The 11710-nt window shown below is 37.2% G+C and overlaps 2 protein-coding genes across 3 annotated transcripts; one reads left to right on the top strand and one right to left on the bottom strand.

Moving 5' to 3' along the window:
• Nucleotides 1–32: 32 nt before the first annotated feature.
• Nucleotides 33–2180, bottom strand: LOC124305220 (cytoplasmic tRNA 2-thiolation protein 1). Its single transcript, XM_046764383.1, has 6 exons — nucleotides 1976–2180; nucleotides 1532–1763; nucleotides 1107–1225; nucleotides 803–991; nucleotides 430–634; nucleotides 33–308 (listed from the first exon to the last, which is right to left on the bottom strand). Exons 1-6 carry the CDS (start codon nucleotides 2021–2023, stop codon nucleotides 88–90), a joined length of 1014 nt encoding a protein of 337 aa, XP_046620339.1. The 5' UTR covers nucleotides 2024–2180; the 3' UTR covers nucleotides 33–87.
• A 773-nt stretch (nucleotides 2181–2953) lies between these two features.
• On the top strand, nucleotides 2954–11675 carry LOC124305212 (uncharacterized). Of its 2 annotated transcripts, none has more exons than XM_046764367.1 (15): nucleotides 2954–3363; nucleotides 5182–5352; nucleotides 5553–5757; nucleotides 5913–6109; nucleotides 6203–6437; nucleotides 6573–6732; nucleotides 6879–7110; nucleotides 7172–7958; nucleotides 8074–8795; nucleotides 8963–9144; nucleotides 9247–9642; nucleotides 9879–10054; nucleotides 10118–10365; nucleotides 10450–10713; nucleotides 10876–11675. In XM_046764367.1, exons 2-15 carry the CDS (start codon nucleotides 5213–5215, stop codon nucleotides 11048–11050), a joined length of 4119 nt encoding a protein of 1372 aa, XP_046620323.1. In that variant the 5' UTR covers nucleotides 2954–3363; nucleotides 5182–5212; the 3' UTR covers nucleotides 11051–11675. The 2 variants fall into 2 exon arrangements, with proteins under 2 accessions (XP_046620323.1, XP_046620322.1); XM_046764366.1 differs by having other exon boundaries at nucleotides 2954–3359; nucleotides 5178–5352.
• The last annotated feature ends 35 nt before the right edge of the window (nucleotides 11676–11710 follow it).

Below are 11710 nucleotides of genomic sequence, written 5' to 3' on the forward strand. Positions count from 1 at the left end.
ACAAAAGATCGACTTAATGAAACTTGATCGTGTAAAAAATATAAATTTTAGTATTATTCTCATTAGTTAGTCTAGTTTATATTACAGTTAAAAATCCACCGTTTTTTTTTTGCCTCTATCTTCTGTGGTTGCAGCTAAAAGTAACTTAGCTTTATTGGACTTTCCAATGCCAAGTCTAGGCAGACCGCGGTTTAAACCTTCCAACAAAACACAAGCCTTGCAGATTTCCTGGCTCGATACAAATCCACAGCGAGTACAGTTCCTCCTCTCTGGCATCTTGATTCCATCTCTGACGGATAATCTCTCTCCTAAAGCACGATAAGGGACGAGTTGATATTTCGTATATTTTATTTGATTTTTCTACTAATTTATAACTAAAGTTCAAAAGAAATGAACTACAATTTCGTATTTCATGATCATCAATTTTACCCGAGTGAATAATATCCATTATTGAAGAGGGTCTGATTTTCTCAAGATCTTTGAGAAACATCCTAGCATAACCTCGGTATGCATTAGGAGCGAATATACATTCGGTTGAAAAATATACCAGACGCTTGAAATAGGCATACATGACTATTTCTTTTTCATATGTATACTTCAATGGCTTACATCTCATTATCGAGTCTGCACCAGCCTAGAAAAACTTTGCAATTATCCGCACATCACAAAATTATTTCTTACCATTATTTGAAATAGGAGATTTAATGGTTTAGTTAAGAAGAATTTATCAACTATTAATATTTCCTTTAATTAGCAACTTAGAAATTATCCCAGAAATCAATTAAAAAGCTTTTTTTCTTACTGTGATGATAGATGTACATCGCTGTAATCTAGCGATATCGCCTCTTAAGACATTCATAAGAACCGTTTCAGCAATATCATCAGCATTATGTCCCGTGACGACGCAATCTACGCCCAACAAAGCAGCTCCTCTGTCTAAAGCCTGCCGCCTGAATACCCCACAAAATGTACAATTGTTTTTGCGACCCACCTAATGTTTTTTTTAGATAATACAACTTAATTAGAAGTACAGGTTTTAGGTTAGAGAATACACAGAAAGAATATTTTTAAATTCTTTGATTATCTTTCCATAAACACCGATCTACCTGTGCTACAATTGCATCCATTGTCCATCCATACAACTCCTCGTAGGACAAGATTTTCAATGGCATTTCATAATCGATTTTATTTTGCTTAACGGTCTGCAAACTATCGTCACGATAACCTAGATAAAAATGTAATGGTATAGCGTATATATTCGGTGAATGGTGTTAATTTAGGCACAGGGTGTCATTCTCATATTCTCTTATTGAAAGTATAGTAAATAAGAAGCAGTACTACAAGTAGCGACGTTCAATTGGCTTAGTTATGTGGTAATTCAAAATTCTTTCGGTACATCCTGCGCAACTGATGATTTTATTAGATTAATAAACGCTGGCAAAACAAACAGTATATCGTCTCAAAATTCGAACAAAACCGGGTAAGTTTCTATTAATCAAGGATTGTACTGAAGGGACGTATTTTGACTTACCTGTGATACCTTCATCAACAGAGAGGAGAAATAGATCAAGACCATAATCGTATCGTTCGTTCAATAACTTCAGCACATGAGCAAGTACAGTAGAATCTTTACCACCCGAGGCAGCAATCGCAACTTTGTTACCTCTTTGAAATAGCTTGGCATTTACAATAGTGTTATGAACTTCCATTTCAAATGCCCAGAAAAAGCATTCCTTGCACAGAGCGTCCCCAGTCTTCGGTCTCTAGAAAAGAAATCTGCGCATGAACATCAACTCACTCAGATAGTGGTTTATGAATAAACCCAGTCGAACGTTTGTGTTAAAAGTATTGGATTGTATTAAAAAATGTGTAAGTAAAACGCACCCTTGATAACGTGAACGAACCTAACCTAACTTAACCTAACATAACATGAGCTAATATTTTCGCAACGGCGTGACAAGGCGTTGTCACTTACTTTGAGGGTAGCATTTTTTCCACATTTCGCGGAGCAGGGTACGGGCATTATAGACTGCTTGATGAATTTTGACAGAAAATATATCACTTAAATGTTGAAGTAGGTTGGATTTGGTTGCACGGATTTTCAGATTTTAATAACTTGTCAACACAGAGTACTCCGTGCTTGTCGAGCTGCTGCAAGTCAGTGAGCCTGCAGTGAAGAGAACGCTGACTACATTGAACACAACATCGCGGAGCCGCCTACGAGCGCCCTCTGACACTGATAGATTTTCGCTGAACGAACGCTGATCGATTCATTGTCAGACATTCTCTCTAATTAATATTCGTAACATATCTCTAACAGTCAACATATCTAATGAATCAGAGGGCATATTAATAAAAATACCCGACGGAATTAGGATATGTGATAGAAATCAAGCACACTGACTAAAGGATATGAAAGACAATTAGCCACGTCAGCTTCTTTATCGGCGGGAGCTGTTTATATACACAAAACCCCATTATCTTTAGTCCACAAACCCTTTAGGTCAGCCATCTTTAACAATACCAGTACTAACTCTACTCTAGTTTACACAAATCCCCGTGCAAAACCCTAAGATACCTGAAGCAACCCTGTTCGTTCAACCGAGAACGTTTGAATGAAAATATTTGCTAATGGTACAAGAGTATTCTGCGATCGCAGCATCATTCATATAGAATGGAGCTCGCTTTTTGTTTCGGACTGAAAACAAGTTAGCCAAAAGCTCAAGGCATTAATGAACTCGTTATGAACTACATAAATACGATAAATACATACGTTCTACTTTCTAACCTCTGTGGTTGGCTAGTATGTGTTACGCAAGCCTCCATAGGGTTGGCTTTCTTCAGTCTGGTTATATTTGTTACTCAATGCCGTAGCTAATTTCCCCTTTCTCATGGAAGATCCGTGCTTTTTATGTATGCATCTCTAACACATACGCATTCGTAGCGGTACATGAAGAGTGTAATATTAAAAGGAAGAAAAGTTTGATAAACAAGCAGGAATTAAGGGCCGATGAAGTACCAACGGTTATTCGTAAATTGAAATATTTACCGGAACGTCAGTTGTTTAGCAATTAACCAAACGTGCGATGATCTGCATTTTTGAAAGTAACCCGTAGCAGAAGACGGTTGAGATGATAAAACCGTTGGTCGAATGTTGATGCATTAAGAGCAGCAGCTTCCGTTGAACGGACGGCTGGCTGGCCGTTGAACGAAACTCATCCTAACCTAACCGATTCGATATAAGGAAGAGCGTCCTTATTGAACATATATTCGGTGAAAGATCGTTGATACTTATTTCAAATATCTCACTCCGCATTCACCTTACGCCGAGAAAAATACATCATCGAGGATACGATGCTGTAAGTACTCTATTGCAGCTGCCCCTTCTTTGTTCAAAAATAACGTTTACTTGAGATACCCTTGGCGTTCCCTTCCCCTGCAGGGCAACAGTCACTTTGTAATTGTCAGAAAACAGCTCTTGTTACTCTTACAGTTAAACGGGATGTTGAAAGACTTTCCTTTTTTTTCCTCGAGCAATTAGCACATCGTGTTTTTCCTCGTTCTATTTCTGGAATGTCAATAGTATTCTTAATTTTTTTAATTCGAACCCTACATTCGATTAGATAAATTATATTTTTCAACATTTTAACCAGAAATCATCAGCAAATTGAAATTTCTTTATTTTATAGAAACTTTGGAATTCAAAGACAGTTTATCTGAATTCCTACCTCAAAATCAGATATTTTAGTAACCCCTCGAAAATTCAGAGTCTTTGTTGGGACAATTATAAGTTTTAACGAATAGTTATTTTTTTACAATTACATGGTGCTCGATTGTTAAATGATGCAAATCAGTGCTTTGATTCACCCTATTTTTACAATTCTAGATTTGTGATTTGTAAGTCGAAATGGATGTATATTCAATTATGAGGCCAAATTTAGTAACGTTGACACAACAAAATATCGGGGATAAAAATCATTATTGCGCAATTTTAGAATGACTCAAGAAGTTGGCTTTGCAAAATATGAGTATGTTTTATTTATCATGGTGTTAATAAATTTCAGACATTCCTAGAGGTGCGAAATAACAATTTTTTCTTAACATGCATCGTTAAAGTAACGTTACTAATTTCAGCCTAATATACAATTAGACTCTTCATAAGTAAACATTCTGTACTTGAAAATTTTATAGCTATATTTTTTGACGTTTCAACAAATGTTGAAACAGAAATCATTCTTTTTTCATAATAAAACGAATATGTGATTGAAACACCAACCTCTGTCATTGATTCTTGAAATTATAACATTTTCTTTGAATAATTACATTGTCAAATGCTACGAGAATACAAAATCTGTTGAAAATTTCATTTTCTGTTGCACAGATTTCAGCGAGATTCCGAAACACTACTGAAATATTGTCTGATTAAATTACTGTGTATCAAATGAATGTTACAAATAAAATAGGGAGAATGGGTTAGTTGTTGGCCTCGGGTTAATGGTCGGCCACTTGTTTCATTTACTTGTGTTTTACCTCCTGTTAGAATTAGGTGTTTCCTTCCATAACCATACAACTTAGCGATTAACCAAAAAATTTCCCATTTTGACCATAGTTATCAACTTTTTTTTAACAGGTACCATAACCAATCATTTTTTTACAAAATTATGCATGTTGTTTTTTTAATTTATATCTATACTTTTACGACACGATTACTTCTTTAATGACTCGGTACGTGATAAATTTCTGTAATAAAATACCTATGGCCAACTGTTGGTCCAATAGTGGACAACCACTGCCGACCAGTGGGCCTACTTTTCAAAATAGCCGACCACTAACACTTTCACCTTCATAAATCCATAGCGCAGCTTGTTTCGGTTATGCAAATGAGAATTATCTTTACGATAATGTTAATTGAAATGTGGTAAAATTCTTAGTAAATCATATTAAGATAACAATTATCAAAAATTAAAGCTTGTATTTAATATTCCTTTTTTTGACGAAAATAAATTTTATCAAAATACTACGTGAACTTCCACCGTTATTCATTTACAATTATCTACAAAAAAAAATTTAATACAAGGTTTCATCTCTGTTGCAAATCCTTTTCTTTAATAAAAACCAGTGTTTGATTTTCAAACAGATAATTGAAAAGCATTCTTCTTCGATTATGATTTTGTTAGGTAGAGACACTGAAGAGCAAAACCTAGAGAAAACCATGGATCCTGCCACGGTGATTGCTCTCTGTAAGGAGAACATTCAACCGTTACGCCACGGAAGAAATGCTACGCAATTAGGAACAGCACTACGTGCTCAGGAAGATTCTGATGCGCAGCAGATGCTGCAACAAGAGAAACAGTGAGTGCTTATTAATTTTGAATAATTATTAACAATTAATGATTGTTACTGCCTGTTGTAAACTGGCTACCTCTATTTTTGAACAAATATGTTATTACTGTGCTGTGTAATAAAATGTTGAAATTGGCTGAATTTCTTTAAGGTAATTACATATACTACTTAAATTTCCGATAACACTAATGTGTGGTAAATTTCTACAGCATGTATGAAGAGGCTATTAAAAATTACCAAGGTGAAGACCCACTGGAAAATTGGTACGATTATATCCTATGGGTAGAACAAAGTTTCCCAAGAAGTGGCCATGATTCCCATATTGGGAGGCTATTACAGCAATGTCTAGCAACTTTCGAGAAGGAAACCAAATATCATCAAGATCGTAGATTTATAAGATTGTGGATTAATTATGTAAGTCGATTACAAAGATTTCCAATTGTTTGTTGTCTGCTTTAGTGTTGAATACTCACCAATTTTATAATCTGCCGTAATCGAGCGCATATGATTATAAATTCGTGATTTTCAAAAAAGTCCAACAATTAAGCCTGGGGCATTGTATTTTTCAGATAAGTATGCAAAAAAATCCCCTTGAACTTTACCAACTTTTACACCACAACGGAATCGGTACTATGGTCGCAGACATGTACAGAGCATGGGCTTTCGAGTTTGAGCAAAATGAGGATTATAAAAGAGCAGACGAAATTTATTCTATGGGAGTCGCTGCGCATGCTCAGCCGTACGAAGAACTGACTTGTGCTCAAACGTATGGATAAACAATTGATTTTGTTTCCCCTTCTTGATTTACTTACCCCATTATTTTAGTGTTTACTAATTTTTATTTTTATTTGATGCGTAGAAATTTTCAACTTGCTGTGGCTCGCAAGATGCTTGGACATCGCGATGAACGAGGAGCTGTTGCATTAGCTGAGCAACGTCAGGCATTCAGCTCTCTGCGAGCCATTAGGGGGGGCAAGAAAGTTGGCAGCATTAGAACTGGACAGAGAGTCCGTGATTATTTACCAGGTTCTCTACCGCAGGTCTACAATCCCAGCGAACTATCCAGAGAAAATGCCAGGATCCAGATATACCAGGTAAGTTTAAGCCTTATTTTGGCTATATTGTTTCTTTACTTAAAAGGAAAGAATTTTTATTTCTTCGTAGTATTATTCAAATAATTTAATTGGTGCAGTTTAATATAGTTTTGTTTTATACCTTTGCGTTCCTAGGACGATCTACCCGGAACTGAGCATAAAGGTTCTAGCATTCTGGATCATGTACCAATAGAGGAAAGTGTGCATAAAGAGAATTCTATAAAACCTGGACCCTGGAGTAGTGCGTCTAAAAGAGGCCCATTGATACCTTCGACAATCAAAACATCTTTCAAAGGTAACAAAATTCACAGTGCTCTTTTGATTTACTTTTCTCTTTTATGATTGCCATGGAAAAATTGGGAATGTATTTCGCTTTTTCTAATTGGTTTTTCGGTTTTCAACATAATTCGCAATTCGACATTATACTTTTTCTGATTTCAGTTCACGAGGATCACCCAAGTGAAAATGACATGGATAAATTGCGACTATTTCCGAATCACACGCCATTCTTTGATGGAAGCAAGTACCACGAACATTTACATGTACCTGTTTTTGTCCCAGACCCGCCAAGTTCGGAGATTATACGTAAGGTGCATTATCCCAAAGACCTAGTGTACGCAGACAACGTGGATTTAAGTATGGAGGAAATCAGGGCGCAAAAATACATGAAGAGGTAAGTTTTACAGACTTCGCCCTGTACTGGGCAGTTCAACAGAGTTGGATTTTGTTCATAGAGCGAAGCAGAGCTTATCCAAGAGCAATCCAAAAGGGGAGTGTGAAATAGGCGATCAGAGATACGAAATGGTACAAAATAATCATCGGGAAAGCGATGAAAATAGGAAACGATTAACTGAAGAATTGTCAAGGTTAGAGAGGCAGAGGCAAGAAGCAGAGCAGCTTGAGCTGGAGCAGCAACGACATATTCAGCAGCAAAGGAGAGAGGCTGAACAAAGGGCACTGGAGAGACAGAGAGAACTGGAGAGGCAAAGGTTCGAGGCAGAGCAGCGGGAACTAGAAAGACGGCGGTTGGAGGCAGAGAGGATAGAAGCTGAGAGAATAGAGGCTGAGAGAATGGAAGCGGAGAGAATGGAAGCCGAATTAAACAGGCAGCAGAAAATCCACAGCTCGCGCTATATGAATCAGCATCATAGGGCTGCGGTGCAAAATAACGCTGTCGAACATTTGCTGGGGCAAAGTATAACTGTAAATACAAAAGAGGCGATGTCCGTTGTGCAGGACCTCTGGCATTCACCTGATCAAAACGCCAGTTCTGTTTCTATGCCTGGAAACGGAATTAATCATGGTTTAGTAGAACCGAGAGGTAAACTTGTGTTTGACATACACATGGACAGCTCCATGACTCAACATGCGATTACTGGGAACAAACACCATCAGCAGTACAATATGCAGCCATACAGTGACCAAGAAAATCATCAACACTACCCGCCCACATATACGAGTCCTGAACATCAATCACCTTACGGGAATCACGCTTATAATGCCTACCATTACCAAATGCAGGTAAACTAATACAACTAAATATGTCATTTTTACGTCTGTAAACCATTACGTCGAGTTTTTATACGAGGAAATTGCGGAATTTGCGCTTATGCACTTTTTTTTTAATCGTTTTCAGCCGCATCATCAACCGCATGTCCAGCATCAGCCACATATTCAACCACCACACATGCAGCAACATGTTCAACCCCAGCAACATCATCAACAGCAACAACCCCAGCACCATCATCATCATCATCAACAGCACCATCAACAACACAGTATTTCTACGCAGCAGCAGCAACAGCAACATCATCCCTCAACTCACATGCAACATCAGCAACAGCAACAACACCAGCAGCATCATCATATTTATGGAAATATATCTGCGAACAGTAGTATTGGCTATCAATCGTATCATAGCGCAATAGGGTCACCACCGACACATGACAATAGAGTGGAGCCTCAGAAACAGGTTCAATTTACACCTTACATAGATCCCGATGTGGAATCTAGCAAGCCGTATAAAATGCCATCTGAATTGCCTTATATTAAATCACCGGGAATGAATCGAAGAGATCTCAAGTACCTAGAAGGGGCTGAGGACAAAGAGAATGCGATTTCCGTCGACTATAACGGTCCCCTAGAGGATGAGGCTGGCCCCAAACAATCTGAGCAGGACAATTTATACGTCGATGAAAGCCTTGGTATCACTCCTTTGACCAGTGAAAACGAAACTTGCTTCACACAAGCGTTCAACAACCATTTAACAGCTTCAACGCCAATCACCAACCATTTTAGACACTCTTACAGAGGGAAGGAAACGCAACAGTTTCAGGAACATGATATTCCTTCTCAAGGGTACGTTTTTCAGTCTGATCATTGCCATCATTGTAATGATGATTTATTTTCTTTCGATTAATGAAGAAGGTTAATCACTTCTAGAGGTACAAAATTTTATTTTCAATGTTCACTAATCTGTCACTTGGGTTACATTTGGGATCAATAATTCTTCTCTTTACATACAGACCAACTGAAACTCGAAGCTGCGAAGGCGAGGAAAATAAGTTGAGCGTCATAATGGAATCTACTCGAGAGTACGTTTCAAGTTCCTCTGGAAGCAGTGGTGCTCACACGAGAACTCCTGGGCTAGGGTTCACTTTAACAAGGGAAGATTTACTACCTATAAAAGAGCAGTCGACTTCCCAAGGTGCGTACTACTGGAATTCGAGAAACAACTTGTTTCTCTATGATTTTAAATTTTGTTTTGTAATACGTGAGATAATTGGAATTCTTTTTTTTTGAATGTTAGATATGGAATCAACAGAATTCTTGCTTGCGGCTAATCAAACTTATGAACAGAAAATGAGAGCTCAAATTCAAGCAGTTCATGCCCAGAGTCCGCGAACTGTACAGCGTAATGTGGATCAGATAACGTCCGAGATAAAGAACAGTTGCGATCTTCGTAAGGCGATTAGTTTTAAGCCTGAAAAAGATGATTCCATGGAGTTTGAAGAACATGAACCTATGGAGGAGGTTGAGGAGGAAACATTTGAACTTCCTACCGGGGATATTAACCCATTCGACAAAGGCTTGATAACTGGCTTGTTGAGGAAAATTAAATTCCCACAGCCACATCATGCAGTTGGGTATACCAAATTGGATTCGAATATAAATAAATTTGTGCCTTCTACTATGGTGACGCTTGGTGAGTCTGTTCATTCATAATTCGAATGCTAAATTTCTAATGAACTGATTTAATATGTCATTTTAGATAATTTTGTGACAAATCTGGTCTTGAGTTGACTTAGTTTGTAAGTTCCAAATGTTGAATGATAAATCTGCAAGCTCTTGTACTTCAAACATGTGACCGTTAATAACCACTTTTATAAGCATGAAAAGTATGGTATGCATATTTATTTACTCATTTCACGCATTCTACAGGTACGGAAGCGTACGATTTAGAAAAGTGCCTTGGAAAAGGAACCTACGGAACAGTTTATAAAGGAATAAACCTTCAAACTGGTCAGGCGGTTGCTTTGAAAACGCAAAAACCTGCCTGGGTTTGGGAGTATTATATTGCTAGAGAAATAAAGGCTCGCTTAACGAATCCTCATATGGTAAGTAAAATCCGAAGGATGAATAATACGGAAATATTTTAAAACAATTTATGTGTGCTTCAGCTTCGCGGATTTATGGACATAACGACAGCTTACGTTGCGAATAATGCGAGCACTCTCGTTTCCGAATTTTCAAAGTATGGGACTCTCCTCGCCGTCGCAAATCAGGTGAAATTAGCTACTGGCAAACAACTGGGTGAGCCGTTAGCAATATTCTTTACAATTGAAATGCTGCAAATAGTCGAATATTTGCACAAATGTCAGATCATACACGGGGATATAAAACCGGACAATTTTCTACTTATGCATCTGTGAGTATACGTTTTCATTCCCATCATCTTTTCACATCAAAGTAAAACATTTTTCTTTCAACTTTCCATACTTTGTTTCGGCAGACCTTCGGATGACGTTAGACCGACTATACAGCTAATAGATTTTGGCTGTAGTATTGATATGAGTCTATTTCCCGAATCGACGAAATTTACGCATGTTATTAAAACTGAAGATTTCACATGCATCGAAATGCAGACTGGAAAACCATGGACTTATCAAACCGATCTGTATTGCTTAGCCGCCTCGAGTCACTGCCTACTTTTTGGCAACTACATGCGTGTATCAAATAATAATGGCCGATGGTTCATTAACTCGAAAATACCAAGGTAAATAACTGATAATTGTAAAATTATCATTCTTGAAATGTCAACATTTTCTTTTTTTCTCTCTCTTTTAATAAATAGCGTATGGTTTTGTATCAGTATTACCTACTTACATTCACCTTGGACTGAATTTATGATCAACGCCACGTTGTCCATTATTTTCAGGTACGTCAAAAAGGCTGCATGGGAAAGATACTTCACTGAATTATTGAACATTGAATCTTGCGACAAGATGCCTGACCTCACTGCGCTACGCAATGTACTTGAAGAAACTTTGTCACAAGTATCTGATCTGCGAGCATTTTTAAGATCCTTCTCGAACACCCTAAACAAACGATAACGCTTATTAAATCGAATCCATTGATCATTATGCCCCCAATTTCCCACCCCCTAGTAAAAGAATTCATTACTATTATTATAATTATAAAATTTGAAATTAATATTGTGATATTTATTATTCCATTATTATAATATTGTATATCTATACATAGTAGGGAAGGAATGGAGTTTACTTGTTTTTCTTCTCTGTCTCTCTATCTCTTCTCTCTCTCTTTCATCTCTTTTCTCTCTTAGTTTTCCGTGTTTGATTTTTCGTAACGTAATTTTATCCGTAATTTGTTCAAAAACCGATTTGTACCTATGAAACTATCACAGATCGAATTAGGTGAAACATCAACCAGGGCACTTATTTAGTTTCTTTTTTCTCTCTAAATTTGGAGTAGCATTTTGCAACGTGGAGCCATAGTAGTAGTAACTAATGTATTGCCATTCGAATCCACAAGTATATGAAAGTTTTGATTGGGCTAGATTTGCACAAACTTCTTGTTCTGTTTTCCGAATCGAATACTTTGAATCGTATTGTTAGTGTTTCATTTTCTCCACCGTTTTTCCTTCTTCTAATGTTTTACTTTGACCCCCGCAATAGCGACCCAAAAAGTCTTGATAATGTATACATTAATTGTAAGAGAATGATTGATTTATTTTAAATCAACGATTTGGA

The sequence above is a fragment of the Neodiprion virginianus genome, chromosome 5 (genome assembly GCF_021901495.1).
Source record: "Neodiprion virginianus isolate iyNeoVirg1 chromosome 5, iyNeoVirg1.1, whole genome shotgun sequence".
In the NCBI taxonomy this organism is placed as follows: domain Eukaryota; kingdom Metazoa; phylum Arthropoda; class Insecta; order Hymenoptera; family Diprionidae; genus Neodiprion; species Neodiprion virginianus.